General features: G+C 39.5%; 1 protein-coding gene across 4 annotated transcripts in view; it reads left to right on the top strand.

The window, feature by feature from the left end:
- ADAM32 (ADAM metallopeptidase domain 32) overlaps positions 1-27681 on the top strand; it is a 192474-nt gene that overhangs the window by 138569 nt on the left and 26224 nt on the right. For all 4 annotated transcript variants that reach the window (XM_043563673.1, XM_043563695.1, XM_043563684.1 and 1 more), the window contains 3 exons: positions 2979-3084; positions 6695-6878; positions 9290-9373. In XM_043563673.1, the coding sequence (XP_043419608.1) occupies positions 2979-3084; positions 6695-6878; positions 9290-9373 (374 nt within the window). The remainder of the gene's footprint in view (positions 1-2978; positions 3085-6694; positions 6879-9289; positions 9374-27681) is intronic.

Genomic DNA, 27681 nt, shown 5'->3' with positions numbered 1-27681 from the left:
ATCCTCTTGATCCTAAAAGAAAATGGAAAAGGATTAGATGGGAATTCACAGTGGCTAAATAAACATCATGTTAATTCTCATAACAATCTATTGAGGTAGATACTGTTTACTTTTATAGATGAGGCAGCTGGGCTTAGCAAGCTTCATTTTAGAGAAGGTAACTGTGCTAGGCAGAATTTTTTTTCTTAAAGTTTTAATTTAAATTCTAGTTAATTAACATACAGGGTAATAGTAGTTCAGGGAATAGACTGTTCCTGATATATAATTCCAATATAGTGATTCAACAATTCTGTGCAACACCCAGTGCTCATTGCAACAAGTGTACTCCTTATCACCTATCACCCATTTAACCCACCCACTCACTAACTGCCAGTCCTCTGGTAACCATCAGTTTGTTCTCCATAGTTAATAGTCTGTTTCTTGGTTTGCCTGCCTCTCTCCTTTTCCCCTTTGCTCATTTGTTTTCTTTCTTCAATTCTGCATATGAGTGAAATCATATGGTATTTGTCATTCACTGACTTATTTCACTTAGCATAATATTCTCTAGTTTCATCCACATCATTGAAAGTGACAAGATTTCATTCTTTTTTATGGCTGAGTAATATTCCATTGTGTGTGTGTGTGTGTGTGTGTATACATATATATGTATATGTGTACATACATATACATATATACATACATATACATATATATATATGTATATACACTACTGTATCCATTCATCAATTGATGGACACTTGGGCTGTTTTCATAATTTGGCTAGTGTAGATAATACTGTTATAACCATCAGGGTGCTTGTATCCTTTCAAAATAGTATTTTTGTATTCCTTGGGTAAATACCTACTACAATTGCTGAATCATAAAGTACTTCTATTTTTAACTTTTTGAGAAACCTTCATACTGTTTTCCACAGTGAGTCCACCAGTTTGTGTTCCCAACAACAGTGCAAGAGGGTTCCTCTTTCTCCACATCTGAACAACACCTGTTATTTCCTGTGTTGTTATTTTTAGCCATTATGAAAGGTGTGAGATGGTATCTCATCATGGTTTTGGTTTGTATTTCCCTGATGATTGATGTTGAACATCTTTTCATGTGTCTGTTAGCTATCTGGATGTCCTCTTTGCAAAAAATGTCTCTTCAAGTCTTCTTCCCATTTCTTAACTGGATTATTTGTTTTTTGGTTGTTGAGTTTGATAAGTTCTTTATAGATTTTGGATACTAACCCATTGTCAGATATGCCATTTGCAAATATCTTCTCCTGTTCCGTAAGTTGCCTTTTAGTTTTGTTGATTGTTTCCTTCACTGTGCAGACACTTTATTTTGATGTAGCCCCAATAGTTTATTCTTGCATTGTTTCCTTTCCCTCAGGAGACATATCTGGAAAGAAGTTGCTATGGCCATTGTCAACATTTAGGTCTTTAATCCATTTTGAATTTACTTTTGTGTATGGTGTAAGTAAGTGGTCTAGTTTCATTCATCTGCATGTTGCTGTCCAGTTTTCCCAACACCATTTGTTGAGGAAACTGTCTTTTTTCCATTGGATATTCTTTCTTTCTTTCTTGATGATTAATTGACCATACAATTGTGGGTTCATTTTTGGGTTCTATATTCTGTTCCATTGATCTATGTGCCTTTTTTTAAACTTATATTTGCCATTACCATACTGTTCTGGTAACTACAGCTTTGTAATATAAGTCAAAGTCCAGAAATGTGATGCCTCCAGCTTTGCTATTCTTTTGCAGGACTGCTTTGTGATTTAGGGTCTTTTGTGATTTCATGCAAATTCAAGACTCTGCTAGCGTTCGGGCCTTGGATTAATCCCCTTCCTTTGAGTTGGGGTAGAACCAGTGAATATGTGATGGAATGTCAATCCTGTGATTATAGTTAATAGTAAAGATGAAGGAATTTTGAAGATGTAATTAAGGTCCATAATTAGTGAACTTTGAGTTAAGCAAAAAGGAAGATCATTCTGAGTGAGCCTGACCTAATCATGTGCGCCCTTTAAAAGATGGGAGATGTCAGAGAGATTCTCTTGCTGGCTTGGAAGAAACAACCTGTCACGTTGTGAGAGGGCCATGTGACTAGGATGTGAGGGGAGTTCTAGGAGCCAAGAGCAACCCCTGCCAGATGGTAAGCAAATGAAGCTATGGCTACAAAAAAAACCCCTGAATTCTACCAACAACCAATGAGCTCAGAAGAGGACTTCAGAGAAATTAATATAAAGCTCATTGGTATCTTCACAAAAGATGGACTAATAAAAAATAGGCTAGTTGAAGAACATTAGTTTTAAGAGAATTCATTTGACTACGGATCTTTCTCAACTTATGATGGGGTTACATCTTGATAAACCATACATTTAATACACTTAACCTACTGAACATCAGAGCCTAGGCTATGATGAGCCCCAGCCAGTAACATTATTTAGCCTTATGAGACTCTTGAGCAGAGAGAGACCTCACTTGTGTAATATAAATGGGTGTTGTTTTAAATTGCCAAGATTTTGGTAATATTTTACACAGTGATGAAAACTAAATACAGTAATGAAGGGAAAAGGTAGGTAATAGGTTGGCAGCTTTGCTCCTTTCATTTTAGACTTTCTGAAAGTACAATTAGGTTTCTTCAATGAGATTTTGTAATAGACCTGGCTTTTTATATGTTCCTACTCACAAACTAGGAAAATGAGTATCGTTTTCTTGCATTCTCTATTGCCTTTTTCATAGAGCACTCTCATGGTTTACACTTCTGTAACTCTCCTTTCCCCTCATGATATCTTTTGTGATGCAAATAATTGAAAATGAAACAAAAGGGGAAATAATTATGAGCACTACTTTTCACTTTAATTCTCTTTTATTAAACAATCTCACTAGGAAAACTTTTGAATTAGATGCTAATATTAGAAGGCAAAGTAAATATGTAAGAGAGAATGAACTAAGATGAAGAAGGGAGTTTTAATCCAAATATATTTCTAACTCTGACAGGTTCAAAAAATGCACCATTTGCCTGCTATGAAGAAATACAGTCTCACGCTGATAGGTTTGGGAACTGTGGTAAAATAAGAGGCAAATTTCAATCCTGTTCATGGAGGTATGCCATGGGAATATTAAAGATACTTTTCTTATGTTCTATAAGATTTTTTTTTTTAGTTTTTCTCTCTATATTTCATTCATTCCAGTGGTTTCAAGTATCACATGTGTAAGGGAGTGAATTTTAAATAAAAATCTGTAGCCCTGACATCTTTCTTGTGTTATAGGCTAAATTTCTATCTAATTTTAAACATCTATATGTGGGTGATCATTAGACTTCTAAATTCAATCCAAGATTGAAAGTAATAATATCCATTGCACTTTTCTTCTTTGTTTGGGAAGACCTTTATCTCTCCTTCTATTCTAAATGACAGACTTGCTGGATAAAGGATTCTCGGCTGCATATTTTTTCTATCTAGCACACTGAAAATCTCGTGCCAATTCTTTCTGGCCTGCCAAGTTTCAAAAGAGAGATCAGTCACGAGTCTTATAGGTCTCCCTTTATATGTGAGGGCACGTTTACCCCTTGCTGCTTTCAGAATCTTCTCTTTATCCTTGTATTTTGCCAGTTTCACTATGATATGTCGTGCAGAAGATCGATTCAAGTTATGTCTGAAGGGAGTTCCCTGTGCCTCTTGGATTTCAATGCCTTTTTCCTTCCCCAGTTCAGGGAAGTTCTCAGCTATAATTTCTTCAAGTACCCCTTCAGCACCTTTCCCTCTCTCTTCCTCCTCTGGGATACCAATTATGCGTATATTATTTCTTTTTAGTGTATCACTTAATTCTCTAATTTTCCCCTCATACTCCTGGATTTTTTTATCTCTCTTTTTCTCAGCTTCCTCTTTTTCCATAACTTTATCTTCTAGCTCACCTATTCTCTCCTCTGCCTCTTCAAGCCGAGCCGTGGTGGATTCCATTTTGTTTTGCATTTCATTTAAAGCGTTTTTCAGCTCCTCGTGACTGTTCCTTAGTCCCTTGATCTCTGTAGCAAGAGATTCTCTGCTGTCCTCTATACTGTTTTCAAGCCCAGCGATTAATTTTATGACTATTATTCTAAATTCACTTTCTGTTATATTATTTAAATCCTTTTTGATCAGCTCATTAGCTGTTGTTATTTCCTGGAGATTCTTCTGAGGGGAATTCTTCTGCTTGGTCATTTTGGATAGTGCCTGGTGTGGTGAGGACCTGCAGGGCATTTCCCCTGTGCTGTGGTGTATAACTGGAGTTGGTGGGCGGGGCCGCAGTCTGACCTGATGTCTGCCCCCAGCCCACCGCTGGGGCCACAGTCAGACTGGTGTGTGCCTTCTCTTCTCCTCTCCTAGGGGCGGGATTCACTGTGGGGTGGCGTGGCCCGTCTGGGCTACCTGCACACTGCCAGGCTTGTGATGCTGGGGATCTGGCGTATTAGCTGGGGTGGGTAGGCAAGGTGCACGGGGGCAGGAGGGGCAGGCTTAGCTCACTTCTCCTTAGGTGATCCACTTCAGGAGGGCCCTGTGGCAGCAGAAGGGAGTCAGATCCGCTGCCGGAGGTTTGGCTCCGCAGAAGCGCAGAGTTGGGTGTTTGCGCGGAGCGAGCAATTTCCCCCGGCAGGAACCGGTTCCCTTTGGGATTTTGGCTGGGGGATGGGCGGGGGAGATAGCTCTGGCGAGAGCCTTTGTTCCCCACCAAACTGAGCTCTGTCGTCGGGGGGCTCAGCAGCTCTCCCTCCCTTTGTCCTCTAGCCTTCCCACTTTCTGAGCAGAGCTGTTAACTTATGACCTCCCAGACGCTAAGTCGTGCTTGCTGTCGGAACACAGTCCGTCAGGCCCCTCCGCTTTTGCCAGCCAGACTCGGGGACTCTGCTTGGCTGGCGAGCTGCCCCTCCACCCCGGCTACCTCCCGCCAGTCCGTGGAGCGCGCACCGCCTCTCCGCCCTTCCTACCCTCTTCCGTGGGCCTCTCGACTGCGCTTGGCTCTGGCGACTCGGTTCTGCTAATCCTCTGGCGGTTTTCTGGGTTATTTAGGCAGGTGTAGGTGGAATCTAAGTGATCAGCCAGACGCGCGGTGAGCCCAGCGTCCTCCTACGCCGCCATCTTCCCCTCCTCCCTGCACTTTTCTTCTTTGAACCTGCTCATTTTTCTTTATAAAAATATTATCCTCACTCACTTGATTGTTTGCCCAAGCTGAAGACTGCCCAGTGTCCATAAAATGAAATTAAATTTCCCCTGCATTTGAAAAGCAAGATTTTTGATATTTTGGTCATTAATTTGTTTTAAACATTTATTAAGAACCTACTGTGTGGGGTGACTTGGTGGCTCCGTCGCTTAAGTGTCAGACTTTGGCTCAGGTCACAATCTCATGGTTGGTGAGCCTGAGCCCTATGCCAGGCTCTGTGATGACATCTGAGAGCCTGGAGCCTGCTTTGGATTCTGTGTCTCCCTCTCTCTCTGCCCCTCCCCCCACTTACACACTCTCTCTCTCTCTCTCTCTCTCTCTCAAAAACAAATAAACATTAAAAAATGTACATTTTAAAAGAATCTGCTATGTGCTGGACACTGAACTAGATACTCATTAGCAAGCATACATGGCCCTTGTGCTTACTGAATTTGTACACTGGTAAACACACCACATAGTTTTGTTTCCTTGGTTGGTTATGCTGTTAATTTTGTTTGGAAATACCTTACTCTGGGGTGCCTGGGTGGCTCAATTGGTTAAGCGTCCGACTTCAGCTCAGGTCATGAACTCACAGTTCATGAGTTCAAGCCCAGCACTGGGCTCTGTGCTGACAGCTCAGAACCTGGAGCCTGCTTTGGATTCTGTGTCTCCCTCTCTCTCTGCCCCTCCCCCACTTTCACTTTCTCTCTCTCTCTCTCTCTCTCTCTCTCTCAAAAATAAATAAATGTTAAAAAAAATAGAAATACCTTACTCTGGCTATTGAAATTCTACTAATTTGTAAACTTTGACTTAGATTTATGAATCATCTTCTCTATGAAGTTTCTCCTAATTGCTAAGTTAGAATGGGTCCTCATCTTAAATCTCTGTGAGAATTAATTTATTGTGGCACTTTTAATGGGATTTATATTACATTTAGTATTAAACTGTAAGGTCCTTGAGGTTAAGAGTAACAACTTATCACTCTTTCCCTCTACAGAGGGATATGAGATACTTGAGTGAATTGATTATTTGACAGTAAGTATATAATTCTTCACAGTGAATAAAAGACCTTTCATTAGCAGCATTGAAAGATAAGCTTGCAGAGTGATTTTCTTTTTAATTTTTAAAATATTTATTCATTTTTGAGAGAGAAAGAGATAGGGAGAGAGAGAGAGAGAAGGAGTGTGCATTGGGAGGGACAGAGAGAGAGGGAGACACAGAACTCAAAGCAGGTTCCAGGCTGTCAGCACAGAGCACAACACAGGATTTGAACTCATGAACTGTGAGATCATGACCTGAGCCAAAGTCAGACGCTCAGCCAACTGAGCCACCCAGGCATCTCTGGAGTATTTACTTTAAATGTTAGTGTTAAAATGTTACATTTTCCCTAGTTACATTTGCCATAAATGGAGAGCTGTACTTGGTTTTGTTTTGGGTTTTTTTTTTTTTTGTCAAAGAAAGAAAATCTGAAGCATTTCTAACAAATTCCTAACAAATACCTAATGTGTAATAATCATATAATTTTACTATGTTTGCAGGAATCTTCAATGTGGGAGACTAATTTGTACTTACCCTACACGAATTCCTTTTCGCAAAGAAAATGGCGCTGTGATTTATGCTTTTGTACGAAATAATTTATGTATAACCATAGACTACAGATTGCCTAATGCAAATCAAGATCCAATGAAAGTCTCCAATGGTTCTCATTGTGATGAAGGGAGGGTAAATGATTTAAAATCTATTTTTTTAAATCTAGTTTTATTAATTTCTTTAATATTTTCATTTAAGTATCAAATTTCAGTTCATTTCTATGTAACTTTAAATATTTGGATAAGGAGAAAATGAATAAGCTTCATTTTGTCTCCAGATATTAAGAGGGCAATAGGAATGTTTGATCTTCTTCAGAATTTCGGTATTGTGACCAAGGAAACTCCCAAGTGTTTTGGAACTGGAGTGTGAGGAGAGCTATCTTGTGACTATGTTAAGTACCCCATTGCATGGAAATTCACTTTTCTTCTTAAGAAGAAAGAAGAAATCCCCCTTAGTAATATATGTCTCTTCGTAGCCCAGTAGATAAGAGCACCACTTAGATCAGGCTTCTTAGAATCAATTCTTCAAAACTTCTTATTTTTTGACATTCTGCAAGTAACCTAACCAGTCTGAGATGCCACAACTGGATGTAAGGTGGTGATAGTAATAGCATTTACTCTATGGGGTTATTGCAAAGATTAAATGAGATTCCTGGCACATAGAGCTAAATGTAGATTGGCTATTATTATTGATTATTATAATTAACTATGTTTGAGGCTAACCCAAATCTGGAGAAAACATAGGAGGAATAAACTTACTTGAACATTTCATTTAATTCCTGGCCAGATCTTTGCTTATGAGGAATGATAATCTAGTGTAGGCCTTAAATGCCTCCTTAAAGGATGTATATACCAAGGAGCCTAGTAGCTATATTTTGGCTTTGGAGCCAAAACAACTAAAAAATGAAACATAGTCAACAAATGATTTGATATTATTCAGTCGATAATTTAGTAAGAATAGAATCCGTTTTATAACATGGACAGTTCTTCTCAGTGTTAATGTATGAAAACACATTTTACCAGATAGTTTTTAATGATGTTATAAATCACATTGATGAAACCTTCTTGGCAACTTTTTTTGTCAGTAGCATCCTAATATAACAGGACTCTTCATCTCAGTTTCAACTGAGGCAGGCATGCAATAGATACTACACTCAAAGGGAGTTTTAGACACACCATCAAGGCCAAGAACTAATGAGAAAACTCAACACAGTGAAGGTTTAAAAGAATTGTTAGTTTGTTTGCATTTAGAAAGTGTTTTGTGAGGCTATTTTTTTTTACGTCAGACACTCAACTGAGTGAGCCACCCAGATACCCCTAAAACAATTTTTTTGAAGAGTTGTACTGTGCTTTAACGTTTAAAAGGAAATCATTTTCACATACTACATCCCATTTTAACTTCAAAAAACAAATCTCAATGCTTTAGAAAAAGTATGATTTGTACTCAGATAAGAAAACTGTATCTTAGGGTAGTTGATATTGCTGTAAATACTGGAGTTGGTAATGTATCCTTAATCCTCTGATTAATACACTTTAAACTTAGAATGATTATATCTGGATGTTTCATACATTCCATAATATAATTTAGATATGTATAGCATATTTTAATAAAAATTCCTATTAACTTTATTAGAGAATTCTAATAATAATTCATATTTGAGGAAAATTTACTATATGTCCTGATGATTTTCTTTCGATGCAAACTTTTGATATATGCAACAAATACAGCATATTCTTTTAACTGTGCTCTTAGGAATAGTTTTGTTAGATTTCAGGGTATTATAAGTGGTTATGTGAACATGATTTTTTTTGGTCTTATTTGTATCTGTCACTTCCCTACATTGAATTATTTTTTTAGCTAATTTTTAAAAATAAATATTTATTTTTGAGAGAGAGGAGAGAGAGAGAGAGAGAGAGAGAGAGAGAGAGAGAACATGAGTGGGGGAAGGGCAGAGAGAGGGAGATAGAGGATCTGAAGAGGGCTCTGCACTGGCAGCAGTGAGCCTGATGTGGACTCGAACCCACAAACTACGAGATCATGCCCTTAGTTGAAGTCAGACAATCAACAGCCTAAGCTACCCAGACTCCCCTAAAACGAATTTTTTAGAGCAGTTTTAGGCCCACAGCAAAACTGAAAGGAAGGTACAGAGTTCCCATATACTCCCTTGCTCTCACATAAGCATAAGACTATCCCCCACTGGAGTGGTACATTTGATACAATTGGTGAGCTTGCATTGACACATCATTATCACCCAGTCCATAATTTACATTAGATTTATCTGAAAAATTGCAAAATACTTGGAGATTAAACAACACATTTTTAAATGTGCTAAAGGAGAAATTTTAAGACAATTTGAAAAATATTTTGAACTAATTGAAAATGAAAACACAACATAAAAATTTGCAGGTTACAGCAAAAGCAATACTTAGATGGAAATTTATTAAATTGAACACTTATGGTCTTATGGTATAAAATTACTGACTTTTATGTCAAGGCAGCTGGACTCCTTTAACATGGAAAAAAGATTTTTTTTCTTTTTTTAGATCTGTGTAAATGGTGAATGTGTAGAATCAAGAATAATTAAGTCTGAATCATCTGTCTGTTCAAAAAAGTGCAATGGACATGGAGTAAGTAAGCACAAAATTTGTTTCCCCAAATTACATCTATTTGAACACTTTTTAAAAAATTAATTAATTAACTAATTTTTAAATTTACATCCAAGTTAGCATATAGTGCAATAATGATTTCAGGAGTATATTCCTTAATACCCTTAGCCCATCCCCCCTCCCAAAACCCTTCCAGCAAGCCTCTGTTTGTTCTCTATATTTAAGAGTCTTGTTTTGTCCCCCTCACTATTTTTATATTATTTTTGCTTCCTTTCCCTTATGTTCACCTGTTTTGTATCTTAAATTTCACATGTGAGCTAAGTCATATGATATTTGTCTATCTCTGATTGACTAATTTCACTTAGCATAATACCGTCCAGTTCCATCCACATAGTTGCAAATGACAAGATTTCATTCTTTTTGATTGCCGAGTATACATACACCATTGTATACATTCACCGCTTTTTCTTTATCCATTCATCTATCGATGGACATTTGGGCTTTTTCCATACTTTGGCTATTGTCGATAATGCTGCTATAAACATTGGGTGTAAATGCCCCTTCAAAACAGCACACCTATATCCATTGGATAAATACCTAGTAGTGCAATTGCTGGCTCGTGGGGTAGTTCTATTTTTAATTTTTTGAGGAACCTCCATACTGTTTTCCAGAGTGACTGCACAAGTTTGCTTTCCCAGTGCTTTTGCAGAACAAAAGAGATCCTCTTTCTCTGCATCCTTGCCAACATCTGTTGTTTCCTGAGTTGTTAATGTTAGTCATTCTGACAGATGTGAGGTGGTACCTCATTGTGGTTTTGGTTTGTATTTCCTTGCCGATGAGTGATGCTGAACATCTTTTCATGTGTCTGTTTGCCAACTGGATGCCTTCTTTGGAAAAGTGCCTATTTACTGTCTTTTGCCCATTTATTCACTAGATTATTTGGTTTTTGGGTGTTGAGTTTGATAAGTTCTTTATAGATTTTGAATACTAACCCTGTATCTGATATGTCATTTGCACATATCTTCTCCCATTCCATCGGTTGCTTTTTAGTTTTGCTGATTGTTTCCTTCACTGTGCAGAAGTTTTTTATCTTGATGAGATCCCAGTTTGGCTATTCAGGGTATTTTGTGGTTCCATGCAAATTTTAGGATTGTTTGCTCTAGCTTTGAGAAGAATGCTGGTGCAATTTTGACTGGGATTGCATTGAATGTGTAAATTGCTTTGGGTAGTATTGACATTTTAACAATATTTGTTTTTCCAGTCCATGAGTATGGAATGTTTTTCCATTTCTTTGTGTATTCTTCAATTTCCTTTATAAGTTTTCCATAGTCTTCAGCATACAAATCTTTTACAACTTTGGTTAGGTTTATTCCTAGGCATTTTATGCTTCTTGGTGCAGTTATAAATGGTATCAATTTCTTGATTTCTCTTCTGTTGCTAGATTATTGGTGTACATAAATGCTATTTACATTTTTGGTGTGTACATTGATTTTGTGTCCTGCGACTTTGCTGAAGTCATGTATCAGTTCTAGCAGCTTCTTGGTGGAGTCTTTCGGGATTTCCATGTAGAGTATCATGTTGTCTGTGAAAAGTGAAAGTTTGACTTCTTTGCCAATTTGGATGCCTTTTATTTCATTTTGTTGTCTGATTGTAGAGGCTAGGACTTCCAACACTATATTAAACAACAGTGGTGAGAGTGGACATTCCTGCTGATTCCTGATCTCAGGGGGTAAGCTCTCAGTTTTTCTCCCTTGAGGATGATATTAGCTGTGGACTTTTCATATTTGGCTTTTATGATGTTAAGGTATGTTCCTCCTATCCCAGCTTCTTGAGGATTTTTATTAAGAAAGGATGCTATATTTTGTCAAATGCTTTTTCTGCATCTATTGACAGGATCATATGGTTCTTATCCTTTCTTCTCTTAATGTGATGTATCACACTGATTGATTTGTGAATATTGAACCAGCCCTGTATACCAGGAATGAATCCCACTTTATTGTGTTGAATAATTCTTTGGATATACTGTTGAATTCAATTTGTTAGTGTCTTGTTGAGAATTTTTGCATCCATGTTCATTGGGAATATTGGCCTGTAATTCTCCTTTTTAGGGGGTTCTCTGTCTGGTTTGGGAATCAAGGTGCTGCTGGCTTGATAGAATGAGTCTGGAAGCTTTCCTTCCATTTCTACTTTTTGGGACAGCTCTCAAGCTGTCAAGGATAGGTATTAACTCTGCTTTAAATGTCTGGTAGAATTCCCCTGGGAAGCCATCTGGCCCAGGAGTCTTATTTGCTGGGAGATTTTTGATAACTGATTCAATTTCTTTGCTGGTTATGGGCCTGTTCAAATTTTCTGTTTCTTCCCCTCTGAGTTTTGTTAGTGTGTGGGTGTCTAGGAATTTGTCCATTTCCTCCATGTTGTCCAGTTTGTTGGAATATAACTTTTATAGTATTCTATGATTATTGTTTGTGTTTCTATGATGTTGGTTGTGATATGTCCTCTTTCATTCATGATTTTATCTATTTGGGTCCTCTCTCTTTTTGAGGAGTCTGGCAAGGGGTTTATCAATTTTATTTTTTCAAAAACCAGCTCTAAGATTCATTGATATATTCTATTTTTTTAGGATTTTATATTGTTTATTTCTGCTCTAATATTTATTATTTCTCTTCTTCTGCTGGCTTTGAGGTTTCTGTGCTGTTCTTCTAGTTCCTTTAGGTGTCCTGTTAGATTTTGTATTGGGGATTTTTCTTGTTTCTTGAGATAGGCCTGGACTACAGTGTACTTTCCTCTTAGGACTGCCTTTCCTGCATCCCAAAGGGTTTGGACTGTCCTGTTTTCATTTTCATTTGCTTCCATATATTTTTTAATTTCTTCTTTAATTGCCTGGTTGAGTCATTCTTTCTTTAGTAGGATGTTCTTTAACCTCCATGCATTTGGAGGCTTTCCAAATTTTCTCTTATTGATTTCAAGTTTCATGACATTGTGATCAGAACAACATATGATCTTATCTCTTTTATATTTATTGAGGGCTGTTTTGTGACCAAGTACATGATTCTATGTTGGAGAATGTTCCATGTGCATGTGAAAAGAATGTGTATTCTGCTGCTTTTGGATGAAAGATTCTGAATATATCTGTCAAGTCCATCTGGTCCAGTGTATCATTCAAGGCCATTGTTTCTTTATTGATTTTTTCCCAGATGATCTTTCCATTTCTGTAAGTGGAGTATTAAAGTCACCTGCAATTACGGCATTCCTATCAATAAGATTGCTTATGTTTGTGATTAATTGATTTATGTATTTGGGTTCTTTCAAGTTGGGAGTATAAACATTTACAATTGTTAGCTCTTCTTGATGGATAGACCCTGTAATTATGATATAATGCCCTTCTTCATCTCTTGTTACAGCCTTTAGTTTAAAATCTAGTTTGTCTGATATTAGTATGGCTACTCCAGCTTTCTTTTGACTTCCAGTAGCATGATAGATGGTTTCCATCCTCACTTTCAATCGAAAAGTGTCCTCAGGTCTAAAATGGGTCTCTTGTAGACAGCATAAATGGATCTTGTTTTTAAATCTATTCTGATAACATATGTCTTTTGATTGGAGCATTTAGTCTGTTTACATTCAGTGTTATTATTGAAAGATATGGATTTGGTGTCATTGTGTTATGTTTCAGTTTCATGCTTGTGGTGATGTCTCTGGTCCTTTGTAGTCTGTGTAGCATTCTACTCACAAAGCCCCCCTTAGGATCTCTTGCAGGGCTGGTTTAGTGGTCATGAACTCCTTCAGTTTTTGTTTGTCTGGGAAAGTCTTTATTTCTCCTTCTATTCTGAATGACAGCCTTTCTGGATAAAGGATTCTTGGCTGCATGTTTTTCCTATTCAGCACATTGAATATTTCCTGCCACTCCCTTCTGGCCTGCCAAGTTTCTGTGGATAGGTCTGCTAGTACCCTGATGTGTCTACCCTTGTAAGTTAAGGCCCATTTGTCCCTAGCTGCTTTCAGAATTCTCTCTTCATCTTTGTAATTTGCTGGTTTCACTATGATATTCCATGGAGAAGATCTATTCTTGTTAAATCGGAAGGGCATTTTCTGTGCCTTCTGGATTTGGATGTCCATTTTCTTTCCCAGATTAAGGAAGTTCTCAGCTATAATTTCTTCTGGTAAACCTTCTGCCCCTCTCTCTCTCTCTCTTTTCTTCTTCTGGAGCTCCTATGATACAGATATTATGTTTCATTGAATCACTTAATTCTCCAATTCTCCCCTCATGGTCTAGTATTTTCTTACCTTTTTCTCAGGTTCATCATTTTCCATAATTTTATCTTGTATTTCACTTAATCTCCCCTCTTCCTCCTCTATCCTTGCTATCACTGCATCTAGTTTATTTTGTACCTCATTCACAGCATTTCTTAATTTGTCATGACTATTTCTTAGTTCCTTGATCTCTGCAGTAATAGATTCTCTGCTGTCTTCTATGCTTTTTCAAGCCCAGCAATTAATCTTATGACTATTATTCTAAATTTTTGCTCAGTTATATTGTTTATATGTGTTTTGAGCAATTCTCTAGCTGTCACTTCTTCCTGGAATTTCTTTTGAGGAAAATTCTTCTGTTTCATAATATTGACTAGTTTTCTGTCCCTTTTGTGTTTTAATAGTTTGCTATGAGTCCTGCTCCTGCAAGCACTACTATATTAAAAAGGAGTCATAATGCTGTCCAGGGTCTGGCCCTTCAGGAGGTATTTTTGGAGTGTGTTTCATGCTGTCTGTTGTTGAGACTCTGGTTGCTTTATCTCCCTACTTGTAGTGGTGGTTTGGTCCTTCCACCACATGTGCTTTGATTTGTTGAAGTATCCCTGGAAAAATTTTTTTTAAAAAGGGTGGGGGTGGTGGAAGAGGCCTTGTCCCATAGAAAGAGAGAAATTACTGAGGTGGGGTAAAGGAAAGCAAACAAAAAATTGACCAGGCAGAGAATCAGAGAAACTATAGGGCTTAGTCCATAGAGAGAAAGAGGAACATAAATAAGGAGATACAGAAGAGGTATAAAAGGAATAGATTCAAAATGTCTGCTTAAACAAACCAACAACCAGAACAATCAGACTAGAGAATGGAAGAAATAAGAGGAATAAAAGGAAGAACACACACACACACACACACACACACACACACACAGACACACAGACACACAAATAAGAATTGACCAAGAACCAAATCAGAGAATGTAAAACCACTCGATACTTGATATTTGATGGTGCCTTGGAACCAGTGCCTGTGCTGGTCTGGAGGAGGGACTGTCTGGTTTGGTCAGTGTCAGTCCTGCTCTGTTAGATACATAATTACCAGGAACAGAGAGGCATGGTTTGGTGTAGGCAGGTCCTGCCTCCACTGTGCGCCCACTGTCTGTTCCCTGAAACCCTGCTTTGTTGGTGATGGGGAGAAAAATGGTGACACCCCAGTCTCTCCTCCCTGGACCAGGGGTCCCAAACCAATCTGTTCAGATCATCGTCACAGTGCCACATGGGCAGGAGCAGGCTGGTTTTGTTCCACACCACAGTCTCCTGAACTTCCTAGGTGCTTGACTGGGATTCAAACCTCGATGTCTGAAAGGATCCCACTCCATGCACCTTGGTTCCAGAGAAGTGCCACTCTTCCCAGCCCACTGACTAATGGCCTCTAGTTCCTCACAGTGCTGACTGGGCGCAAGTGGGCCACTATGTCCGTTCCACCATTTCCTGCACTTCCCTGGCACTCGGCTGGGATTCAAACCCCTGTGTCTTAAAGGATCCCACTCCATGTGTCCCAGTTCCAGTGTACTGTCACTCTGGGTACTGTTACAAAGGTCCTCTGTGTGGCAGGGGCCTGCAGGGTCTTTTGTCTTTTTTTTTTTTTTTTTTTAATCTACATTCATTTTTTTTATTTTTTTATTATTTTTTTTTTCTGAAATTTATTGACAAATTGGTTTCCATACAACACCCAGTGCTCATCCCAAAAGGTGCCCTCCTCAATACCCATCACCCACCCTCTCCTCCCTCCCACCCCCCATCAACCCTCAGTTTGTTCTCAGTTTTTAACAGTCTCTTATGCTTTGGCTCTCTCCCATTCTAACCTCTTTTTTTTTTTTTTTCCTTCCCCTCCCCCATGGGTTCCTGTTAAGTTTCTCAGGATCCACATAAGAGTGAGACCATATGGTATCTGTCTTTCTCTGTATGGCTTATTTCACTTAGCATCACACTCTCCAGTTCCATCCACGTTGCTACAAAAGGCCATATTTCATTTTTTCTCATTGCCATGTAATATTCCATTGTGTATATAAACCACAATTTCTTTATCCATTCATCAGTTGATGGACATTTAGGCTCTTTCCATAATTTGGCTATTGTTGAGAGTGCTGCTATGAACATTGGGGTACAAGTGGCCCTATGCATCAGTGCTCCTGTATCCCTTGGATAAATTCCTAGCAGTGCTATTGCTGGGTCATAGGGTAGGTCTATTTTTAATTTTCTGAGGAACCTCCACACTGCTTTCCAGAGCGGCTGCACCAATTTGCATTCCCACTAACAGTGCAAGAGGGTTCCCGTTTCTCCACATCCTCTCCAGCATCTATAGTCTCCTGATTTGTTCATTTTGGCCACTCTGACTGGCGTGAGGTGATACCTGAGTGTGGTTTTGATTTGTATTTCCCTGATAAGGAGCGACGCTGAACATCTTTTCATGTGCCTGTTGGCCATCCGGATGTCTTCTTTAGAGAAGTGTCTATTCATGTTTTCTGCCCATTTCTTCACTGGGTTATTTGTTTTTCGGGTGTGGAGTTTGGTGAGCTCTTTATAGATTTTGGATACTAGCCCTTTGTCCGATATATCATTTGCGAATATCTTTTCCCATTCCGTTGGTTGCCTTTTAGTTTTGTTGGTTGTTTCCTTTGCTGTGAAGAAGCTTTTTATCTTCATAAGGTCCCAGTAATTCACTTTTGCTTTTAATTCCCTTGCCTTTGGGGATGTGTCGAGTAAGAGATTGCTACGGCTGAGGTCAGAGAGGTCTTTTCCTGCTTTCTCCTCTAAGGTTTTGATGGTTTCCTGTCTCACATTTAGGTCCTTTATCCATTTTGAGTTTATTTTTGTGAATGGTGTGAGAAAGTGGTCTAGTTTCAACCTTCTGCATGTTGCTGTCCAGTTCTCCCAGCACCATTTGTTAAAGAGGCTGTCTTTTTTCCATTGGATGTTCTTTCCTGCTTTGTCAAAGATGAGTTGGCCATACGTTTGTGGGTCTAGTTCTGGGGTTTCTATTCTATTCCATTGGTCTATGTGTCTGTTTTTGTGCCAATACCATGCTGTCTTGATGATGACAGCTTTGTAGTAGAGGCTAAAGTCTGGGATTGTGATGCCTCCTGCTTTGGTCTTCTTCTTCAAAATTCCTTTGGCTATTCGGGGCCTTTTGTGGTTCCATATGAATTTTAGGATTGCTTGTTCTAGTTTCGAGAAGAATGCTGGTGCAATTTTGATTGGGATTGCATTGAATGTGTAGATAGCTTTGGGTAGTATTGACATTTTGACAATATTTATTTTTCCAATCCATGAGCACGGAATGTCTTTCCATTTCTTTAAATCTTCATCAATTTCCTTCAGAAGCTTTCTATAGTTTTCAGCATACAGATCCTTTACATCTTTGGTTAGATTTATTCCTAGGTATTTTATGCTTCTTGGTGCAATTGTGAATGGGATCAGTTTCTTTATTTGTCTTTCTGTTGCTTCATTGTTAGTGTATAAGAATGCAACTGATTTCTGTACATTGATTTTGTATCCTGCAACTTTGCTGAATTCCTGTATCAGTTCTAGCAGACTTTTGGTGGAGTCTATCGGATTTTCCATGTATAATATCATGTCATCTGCAAAAAGCGAAAGCTTGACTTCATCTTTGCCAATTTTGATGCCTTTGATTTCCTTTTGTTGTCTGATTGCTGATGCTAGAACTTCCAGCACTATGTTAAACAGCAGCGGTGAGAGTGGGCATCCTTGTCGTGTTCCTGATCTCAGGGAAAAAGCTTTCAGTTTTTCCCCGTTGAGGATGATGTTAGCTGTGGGCTTTTCATAGATGGCTTTTATGATCTTTAAGTATGTTCCTTCTATCCCGACTTTCTCAAGGGTTTTTATTAAGAAAGGGTGCTGGATTTTGTCGAAGGCCTTTTCTGCATCGATTGACAGGATCATATGGTTCTTCTCTCTTTTTTTGTTAATGTGATGTATCACGTTGATTGATTTGCGAATGTTGAACCAGCCCTGCATCCCAGGAATGAATCCCACTTGATCATGGTGAATAATTCTTTTTATATGTCGTTGAATTCGATTTGCTAGTATCTTATTGAGAATTTTTGCATCCATATTCATCAGGGATATTGGCCTGTAGTTCTCTTTTTTTACTGGGTCTCTGTCTGGTTTAGGAATCAAAGTAATACTGGCTTCATAGAATGAGTCTGGAAGTTTTCCTTCCCTTTCTATTTCTTGGAATAGCTTGAGAAGGATAGGTATTATCTCTGCTTTAAACGTCTGGTAGAACTCCCCTGGGAAGCCATCTGGTCCTGGACTCTTATTTGTTGGGAGATTTTTGATAACCGATTCAATTTCTTCGCTGGTTATGGGTCTGTTCAAGCTTTCTATTTCCTCCTGATTGAGTTTTGGAAGCGTGTGGGTGTTCAGGAATTTGTCCATTTCTTCCAGGTTGTCCAATTTGTTGGCATATAAGTTTTCATAGTATTCCCTGATAATTGTTTGTATCTCTGAGGGATTGGTTGTAATAATTCCATTTTCATTCATGATTTTATCCATTTGGGTCATCTCCCTTTTCTTTTTGAGAAGCCTGGCTAGCGGTTTGTCAATTTTGTTTATTTTTTCAAAAAACCAACTCTTGGTTTCGTTGATCTGCTCTACAGTTTTTTTAGTTTCTATATTGTTTATTTCTGCTCTGATCTTTATTATTTCTCTTCTTCTGCTGGGCTTAGGCTGCCTTTGCTGTTCTGCTTCTAGTTCCTTTAGGTGTGCTGTTAGATTTTGTATTTGGGATTTTTCTTGTTTCTTGAGATAGGCCTGGATTGCAATGTATTTTCCTCTCAGGACTGCCTTTGCTGCGTCCCAAAGCGTTTGGATTGTTGTATTTTCATTTTCGTTTGTTTCCATATATTTTTTAATTTCTTCTCTAATTGCCTGGTTGACCCACTCATTCGTTAGTAGGGTGTTCTTTAACCTCCATGCTTTTGGAGGTTTTCCAGACTTTTTCCTGTGGTTGATTTCAAGCTTCATGGCATTGTGGTCTGAAAGTAAGCATGGTATAATTTCAATTCTTGTAAACTTATGAAGGGCTGTTTTGTGACCCAGTATATGATCTATCTTGGAGAATGTTCCATGTGCACTCGAGAAGAAAGTATATTCTGTTGCTTTGGGATGCAGAGTTCTAAATATATCTGTCAAGTCCATCTCATCCAATGTCTCATTCAGGGCCCTTGTTTCTTTATTGACCGTGTGTCTAGATGATCTATCCATTTCTGTAAGTGGTGTATTAAAGTCCCCTGCAATTACCACATTCTTATCAATAAGGTTGCTTATGTTTATGAGTAATTGTTTTATATATTTGGGGGCTCCGGTATTCGGTGCATAGACATTTATAATTGTTAGCTCTTCCTGATGGATAGACCCTGTAACTATTATATAATGTCCTTCTTCATCTCTTGTTACAGCCTTTAATTTAAAGTCTAGTTTGTCTGATATAAGTATGGCTACTCCAGCTTTCTTTTGGCTTCCAGTCGCATGATAAATAGTTCTCCATCCCCTCACTCTCAATCTAAAGGTGTCCTCAGGTCTAAAATGAGTCTCTTGTAGACAGCAAATAGATGGGTCTTGTTTTTTTATCCATTCTGATACCCTATGTCTTTTGGTTGGCGCATTTAATCCTTTTACATTCAGTGTTATTATAGAAAGATACGGGTTTAGAGTCATTGTGATGTCTGTATGTTTTATGCTTATAGTGATGTCTCTGGGACTTTGTCTCACAGAGTCCCCCTTAGGATCTCTTGTAGGGCTGGTTTAGTGGTGACAAATTCCTTCAGTTTTTGTTTGTTTGGGAAGACCTTTATCTCTCCTTCTATTCTAAATGACAGACTTGCTGGATAAAGGATTCTTGGCTGCATATTTTTTCTGTCTAGCACCCTGAAAATCTCTTGCCAATTCTTTCTGGCCTGCCAAGTTTCAAAAGAGAGATCAGTCACGAGTCTTATAGGTCTCCCTTTATATGTGAGGGCACGTTTACCCCTTGCTGCTTTCAGAATTTTCTCTTTATCCTTGTATTTTGCCAGTTTCACTATGATATGTCGTGCAGAAGATCGATTCAAGTTACGTCTGAAGGGAGTTCTCTGTGCCTCTTGGATTTCAATGCCTTTTTCCTTCCCCAGTTCAGGGAAGTTCTCAGCTATAATTTCTTCAAGTACCCCTTCAGCACCTTTCCCTCTCTCTTCCTCCTCTGGGATACCAATTATGCGTATATTATTTCTTTTTAGTGTATCACTTAATTCTCTAATTTTCCCCTCATACTCCTGGATTTTTTTATCTCTCTTTTTCTCAGCTTCCTCTTTTTCCATAACTTTATCTTCTAGTTCACCTATTCTCTCCTCTGCCTCTTCAAGCCGAGCCGTGGTGGATTCCATTTTGTTTTGCATTTCATTTAAAGCGTTTTTCAGCTCCTCGTGACTGTTCCTTAGTCCCTTGATCTCTGTAGCAAGAGATTCTCTGCTGTCCTCTATACTGTTTTCAAGCCCAGCGATTAATTTTATGACTATTATTCTAAATTCACTTTCTGTTATATTATTTAAATCCTTTTTGATCAGCTCATTAGCTGTTGTTATTTCCTGGAGATTCTTCTGAGGGGAGTTCTTCCGCTTGGTCATTTTGGATAGTCCCTGGCGTGGTGAGGACCTGCAGGGCACTTCCCCTGTGCTGTGGTGTATAACTGGAGTTGGTGGGCGGGGCCGCAGTCAGACCTGATGTCTGCCCCCAGCCCACCGCTGGGGCCACAGTCAGACTGGTGTGTGCCTTCTCTTCCCCTCTCCTAGGGGCGGGATTCACTGTGGGGTGGTGTGGCTCGTCTGGGCTACTTGCACCCTGCCAGGCTTGTGATGCTGGGGATCTGGCGTATTAGCTGGGGTGGGTAGGCAAGGTGCTCGGGGGCAGGAGGGGCAGGCTTAGATCGCTTCTCCTTAGGTGATCCACTTCAGGAGGGGCCCTGTGGCAGTGGGAGGGAGTCAGATCCGCTGCCGGAGGTTTGGCTCCGCAGAAGCGCAGAGTTGGGTGTTTGCGCGGAGCGAGCAAGTTCCCTGGCAGGAACCGGTTCCCTTTGGGATTTCGGCTGGGGGATGGGCGGGGGAAATGGCGCTGGCGAGCGCCTTTGTTCCCCACCAAACTGAGCTCTGTTGTCAGGGGGCTCAGCAGCTCTCCCTCCCTTTGTCCTCCAGCCTTCCCGCTTTCCGAGCAGAGCTGTTAATTTCTGACCTCCCAGACGCTAAGTCGCGCTTGCTGTCGGAACACAGTCCGCCCGGCCCCTCCGCTTTTGCAAGCCCGACTCGGGGGCTCTGCTTGGCCGGCGAGCCGCCCCTCCGCCCCGGCTCCCTCCCGCCAGTCCGTGGAGCGCGCACCGCCTCGCCGCCCTTCCTACCCTCTTCCGTGGGCCTCTCGTCTGCGTTTGGCTCCGGCGACTCTGTTCTGCTAATCCTCTGGCGGTTTTCTGGGTTATTTAGGTAGGTGTAGATGGAATCTAAGTGATCAGCAGGACGTGCGGTGAGCCCAGCGTCCTCCTAAGCCGCCATCTTGCCGCAACTCCATCTCTTTTGTCTTTTGAATGGCTGTTTGCCTTCTTCCCACAGCACTCAAGGGAGAGGATTGCTCTCTCCAACTGCACCTGGGAGCTAGCTATGGAACCCAAGGCTGGTTCCCCTCCTCCCCAGGTGCTTGAGTAGGGCGGAGAAAGCCTCACAGTTAGAAATTGGTTCTTTCTCTGTTTTTTTCCATTCCTTGGTTTGTGGTTTTCCTCTTGTCCAAATACAATCCTACACTTCCACAACCTCTCTTTCTATTACTTTTGTCTCTCCACAGAAGGGGATCCCTCCCCTCCATGCCTACACTGCCCTTTTTCTCTCTCCTGGTTCGCAATCATCCACCTATGGCCCACCAAGTTGTCCCTGTGGGCCCCTAGAGATGTTTCTGTCACTCCATTGCCCGGATTCCTGGAATTTCCAGTCTTCTGGCCTCAATACTGCTGTGCTTGAGGGATGAGGGAACTTTGGGTCCCCCTACTTCTCTGCCATGTTGACTGACTCTTGATACTGATGAATCTTAAAAAAACCTTATTTATACATCCAGTGCTAAGTTCAATTTATTCTAAAAAATTTTTTCAAATACTATTTTAAAGAATAGAAACCTAAAATATGTTGTATGTGTATTGTGTTTGTATAGTTGAAATATTTGGTTTGGTGTTATGGTTGTCATATAAAAGAATTATAGCCTCAGAATACCTAGGTGGCTCAGTTGGTTAAGCATCCAGCTCTTGATTTGAGCTCAGGTCATGATCTCATGGTTTGTGATTTCCAGCCCTATGTTTCAGGGTACATTCAGGGTACATGCTGACAGTGTAGAGCCTGCTTGGGGTTCTCTCCCTCTCTTTATGCTTCTCCCCCACTTTCTCCCTCTTCTCTCTCAAAATAAATAAGCTTAAAAAACCCTCTCATTTAAAAAAACAATAAGAGAATTATAATTGTAACCTCATCTTGATAGATATATTTTAATGTTTATTTATTTATTTTAGGGGGTGTGAGAGGGTAAGAGAGAATCCCAAGCAGGCTCCATGCTCTCAACTCAAAGCCTGACATTGGGCTCAATCTCACAAATCGTGAGATCATGACAGCCAAAATCAGGAGTTGGATGCTTAACCAACTGAGTCACCAGGTGCTCCTGATAGATATTTTTTAATAAAAAAGAAAGAAAGAAAGAAAACTATTCCTACCTTTTGCCCACTAAGCTTCTAATTTCCATGTGGTGTCTAAGATGTGGTGCTATGTATATTATCATTTGTCTGATATGTATAATGGCTGTCTTATTTATTGACCTGCCTATTCTCACAATAGTATAATACTATTTTATGTTTTATAGCAATTGGTAAAAAACAATTACAAATTAATATTAGATATGTCAAGTTTTCTAACTATTCTCTCTTGGATTATTTATTCAAATCTTTGTTATAATATTGGGAAAGTTTTGTGGTTTTCTTCATGTGATGTTGAATATACTTTGTTAAAATTATTTCTTCATATTCCATTGTTTGTTTTTAGTGTGATTAGGGATATTTCCCTATTTTTTTTCAATATATGAAGTTTATTGTCAAATTGGTTTCCATACAACACCCAGTGCTCATCCCAAAAGGTGCCCTCCTCAATACCCATCACCCACCCTCCCCTCCCTCCCACCCCCCATCAACCCTCAGTTTGTTCTCAGTTTTTAGGAGGCTCTTATGCTTTGGCTGTCTTCTACTCTAGCCTCTTTTTTTTCCCTTCCCCTCCCCCATGGGTTTCTGTTAAGTTTCTCAGGATCCACATAAGAGTGAAACCATATGGTATCTGTCTTTCTCTGTATGGCTTATGGGGATCTTTCCCTATTACATTTAATGTGTAGGGAAGTTAATAATATTTGCACATTCATTTCTGTTTATATAACTTACTAAACTATAGAAAACTTGGAACAGTCACTGGATACCTCAGAAAAGTCGTTGTTTTACTAGCAACAGTAGCCCTAGAGAAAAGGATATTCTAAATCTGCCTATCAAAACTTAAAGATAATCCTTATCAAACTACTTTGCAGGTAATTTAACTGTCTCCCAGCACAAAGTATAGCAATCTTTAAAGGGAAACTATAAAATCTATATATTCTACAATATCAATAATATCCTGCATAAAATTCTTAAAAATAAGGAAATATGCCAAGAAGGAGAATTATGTAACCTATAAGGAGAAAAAAATTAGTCAATAAAAATGTACCCTGAAATGTTTAAAATGATATAATTACCTGATAGGAACTTTTTTTTTAATATGAAATTTATTGTCAAATTGGTTTCCATACAACACCCAGTGCTCATCCCAAAAGGTGCCTTCCTCAATACCCATCACTCACCCCCCCTCCCTCCCATCCCTCATCAACCCTCAGTTTGTTCTCAGTTTTTAAGAGTCTCTTATGTTTTGGCTCCCTCCCTCTCTAACCTCTTTTTTTTTCTTCCCCTCCCCCATGGACTATAAATATTCTCATGGAGTTAAAAAATATTAACATAATAATAAGAGAATGGGAGACATAATTTCTAGAGATGGGAAAATATAACTGAAATGAAAAATTCCATCAATGGGATTAACTGCTCAACAGACACAATAGAAGATATCAGTAAATTTAAAGATAAACCAATAGAAACTATTTAACTTGAAGGAAGAAGATTTTAAAAGATTGAAAAAAAAAACATGAACCAGTATTCCCTCTTTTTTCTACTTCATTATTCTCCATAAGTTTGTCGTCTATATTGCTGATTCGCTGTCTGCTTTACCCATCCTTGCTGCCGTGTTATCTATTTAAGCTCAGTTACAACATTTTTAATTTCATCCTGACTAGCTTTTACTTCTTTTACCTACACAGAAAGGGATTCTATTCTATTTTCAACCCCAGCTAGTATTCTTATTGTGATTCTACATTCTGATTCAGACATCTTGTTTGTATCTGTGTTGATTAAGTCCCTGGCTGTCATTTGTTCCTATTCTTTCTTTTGGGGTGAATTCCTTCATTTTGTCATTTTGAAGAAAGAAAAAGAATTAATAAAATAAAAAATAAATTAAAACTAAAAAAATTAAAAACAACACAAAAATCAAAGGAAGGATGTGAGCTCCTAGGTATGTTTTGGTCTGGTTGTTGAAAGAAGCTTGACAGAAGAGAGAAAAAAGGGAAAGAAAAAGGAAAATGTTTGAAAATTTAAAAAAATGAATGCAGTAAAATAGAACAAAATGAAATGATGAAAGTAAATAGGATTTAAAATTTACAAAAGTAAAAAATATACTAGAAAAAAATTAAAATATTTTTTATAAAAACAGAAAATAAAAATAAATTTTTTTCTCTTTCTGTATTCAAGAATTGTTGCAGGGAGTATGGCTGGAGTTGCAAAAGATGAGTCTGCAAACAAATTGCAGTTAAGTGAAGGTTCTCATACTCAAGTCGGAATAAGGCCCCAACTCCAGAATGCAGCTTCTTTTTATTAGCATAATTGCTAAAGACTACGTGCATAAAGTCAGCTAAGCAAGTGTGTTAATCAATCTAATGGTTTAGCTTTTTAAGGTTGAATTTTGAGTTAATTGGTTTCTATAACACTTGGAAGGGTCAGGTGTGAAGGAGGATCTGGCCCTGGACAATGTTAATGACTCTAGGCATTCCTTACCAGCCACAGCCTCGGTCAGCTATGTAAACATATCCTAAGGCCTTGCACCTTCTCCAGCCCTTCCCATTTGAAGTCTTTTTCTTTGATGCTTCTCTCTTGCATCTCCCACAGAGAATAAGCAAAGAAAAAGGAAAAAAAAAATTGAATAGATGTACCAGCAAACAGAATGAAATATGATTGAAATTACATCCAATTTTCCCTAGAAGCCAAACTATGAAGCAGTTTATAGTCCATAAACTAAGCAGGCTGAGAGATTTGTGGTGTTCCTCTAGAGTGCAGTTGACCCATTTGAGCAGGGCTTGGTGTAGCAGCTTCCTTCTCCACTAGACGGTGCTGCTTAGTTTATTGGGGTGGATTGTTGTGGTGCAGGTAGGCATGTATGCGCATGCACGGGAGGGGTTAAAAATGGCGTCACCCAGCTACCTAGTCTCTAGTATCAGAACTCTGTGCTCTCACCCACTGGCAGTCAAGCACCCCTCCTTTGTTTCCTGCTTTCATCCACTCCCTGCCTCTATGCTGTCTGTGACCAAGCGGTCAATCTGCCAGGAGGCACCTCCCTCCTGAGTTTTATCTCAGATGGTGCTGTGTTTCCAAATCCCTTACTTCTGAGGGCCCTGTGGCTTTGACCCGCTCAGAACCTCTCTGGGAGAGTCTCACCAAGCAATGGCCAGGTGCTGGCCCACCATCTGGTACGTGGACATGACTGTGCTGCTGCATAGCCCAGAGACTGTGGCCAGGTGTCTGCCTGCCCCAGAAAAAGTTTATGCAATTATATAGCAGCAGCATTTCAGAGGTTGTGGTGAATCACAACAGCTATCTGGTGCCAGGCTTTACCCTTAATGTCCTTGTTCCAACACAAGCAAATGTGGCTGTTCTCTGGGGTCTGCTGGGAACTTTGCCTTGTAGGGAGGCCACACAGCCTCTACCAGATGTCCTCTCAGTAGGGGTACTGCCACTCCCCTTGTGGCCTGAGGACCCCTCGGACCTCACTGTCTGCTCCTGGGGATTCACCCTTCCCATCAGAGCTCTGCCAGGTATCAAGCTGCAGAGTTTCGGACTCTGCACTCCCTGTTTATAGTGTCTTAATGGAATTTAAACCCTCTCCTTTCTCCTTTCCCTTTTTTCCTTTCTCCCTTTTTTGTTCAGTACACTCTTTCTGCTTCTTTCCAGCTGCTTTCAGGGGTAGTGCTTTTCTTGTACTCTCCCCCCTGTCTCCATCTTCTCTCCACAAGCAAAAATAGCTCCTTACCCTCCATGGCTTCTCTCTCCCCTATTTTACGTCTCCACGCTGCATACCTGCTGAGTTCTGTGGTTCAAGTTGTGCAGACTGTTGTGTTAATCCTCAAATCAGTTTTCTAGGTATGCAAGATGGTTTGGCTCTGATCTAGCTGCAGTTCAAGGATGAGAGAGGCAAAAAAAGTTCCCTGCTGCTCTGCCATCTCGGCCCCCAGCCTGATTGGCTATAAATCAGAAGTTCCCAAAATTCCCTCAATTAACTTGCTAGAGTGGCTCACAGAACTTGGAGAAGCATTTTGCTTACCAGATTACTTTTTTATTATAAAAGGATATAACTCAGGTACAACCAGGTGGAGGAGATGAATAGGGCAAGATATAGGGAAAGGGTGCAGAGCTTCCATGCCACTCTCTGGATGCACACTGTCCTCAAATCTCTACATGTTTACCAGCCCAGAAGCTCTTTGAAACCTATCCTTTTTTTTTTTCTTTTTCTTTTTTTGTGAAGGATTCATTACATAGGCACAACTGATTAAATCATCAGCCATTGTGATTGATTCAACCTGTAGCCCTCTTTCCTCCCTGAAGATTGGCACAGGCACCTGGAATCACATGGATTCCACTGGCAACCAGCTCCCATTCTTAGGTGACTTCAAAACTTACTTATTTCGGGGCGCCTGGGTGGCGCAGTCGGTTAAGCGTCCGACTTCAGCCAGGTCACGATCTCGCGGTCCGTGAGTTCGAGCCCCGCGTCGGGCTCTGGGCTGATGGCTCGGAGCCTGGAGCCTGTTTCCGATTCTGTGTCTCCCTCTCTCTCTGCCCCTCCCCCGTTCATGCTCTGCCTCTCTCTGTCCCAAAAATAAATAAACGTTGAAAAAAAAATTAAAAAAAAAAACTTACTTATTTCACATAACAAAAGACACCTTTATCTCTCTCTCAACACAGGTAATTGTAAGGGTTTTGGGAGCTGTAAGCCAGGAATTGTGGGTGAAGACCAAATACATTAGAGAAATATGTTTTGATCATCTGAATGACCAAATACATATTTCTTACAAATCACAATATTGCAAACAATTAAGTGATAACTTTTTTCTCTTATTCCAACAGCCCTGCAAACCCCCATTCTAGTTTCTGTTTTGATGAATTTGACTACTTTATATACCTCACATAAGTGGAGTAATACAGTATTTGTCTTTCATTTATGGCTCATTTCAGTTAACCATAATTTCCTCAATGTTCATCCATGTTGTAGCATGTGATGGAATTGCCTTCCTTTTTAAGACTGAATAATATTCCCTTGTATGTATGTACCACATTTGTTAATGTAGTAATCTGTTGATGGACATTTGGGTTGTTTACACCTCTTGGCTCTTGTGAATAATACTTCTGGGATCATAGGTGTGAAAATTTCACGTTGACACTCTGCTTTTAGTTCTTTTAAATATGTACTCAGAAGTGGGACTACTGGATCATATTGTCATTCTCTCTCTCTTTTTTTTAAAAACAACTTCCAATACTGTTTTTCATTTTCACAGTTTTACAATCCTATCAACAGTGTTCAAGGATTCCAACACATCTTCACCAACACTTGTTGTTTGTGATTTTTTTTTTAA

The sequence above is a fragment of the Prionailurus bengalensis genome, chromosome B1 (assembly GCF_016509475.1).
Source record: "Prionailurus bengalensis isolate Pbe53 chromosome B1, Fcat_Pben_1.1_paternal_pri, whole genome shotgun sequence".
NCBI lineage: Eukaryota > Metazoa > Chordata > Mammalia > Carnivora > Felidae > Prionailurus > Prionailurus bengalensis.
Note: the sequence above shows the minus strand (reverse complement) of the source record. Positions and strands in the feature narration are given on the sequence as shown.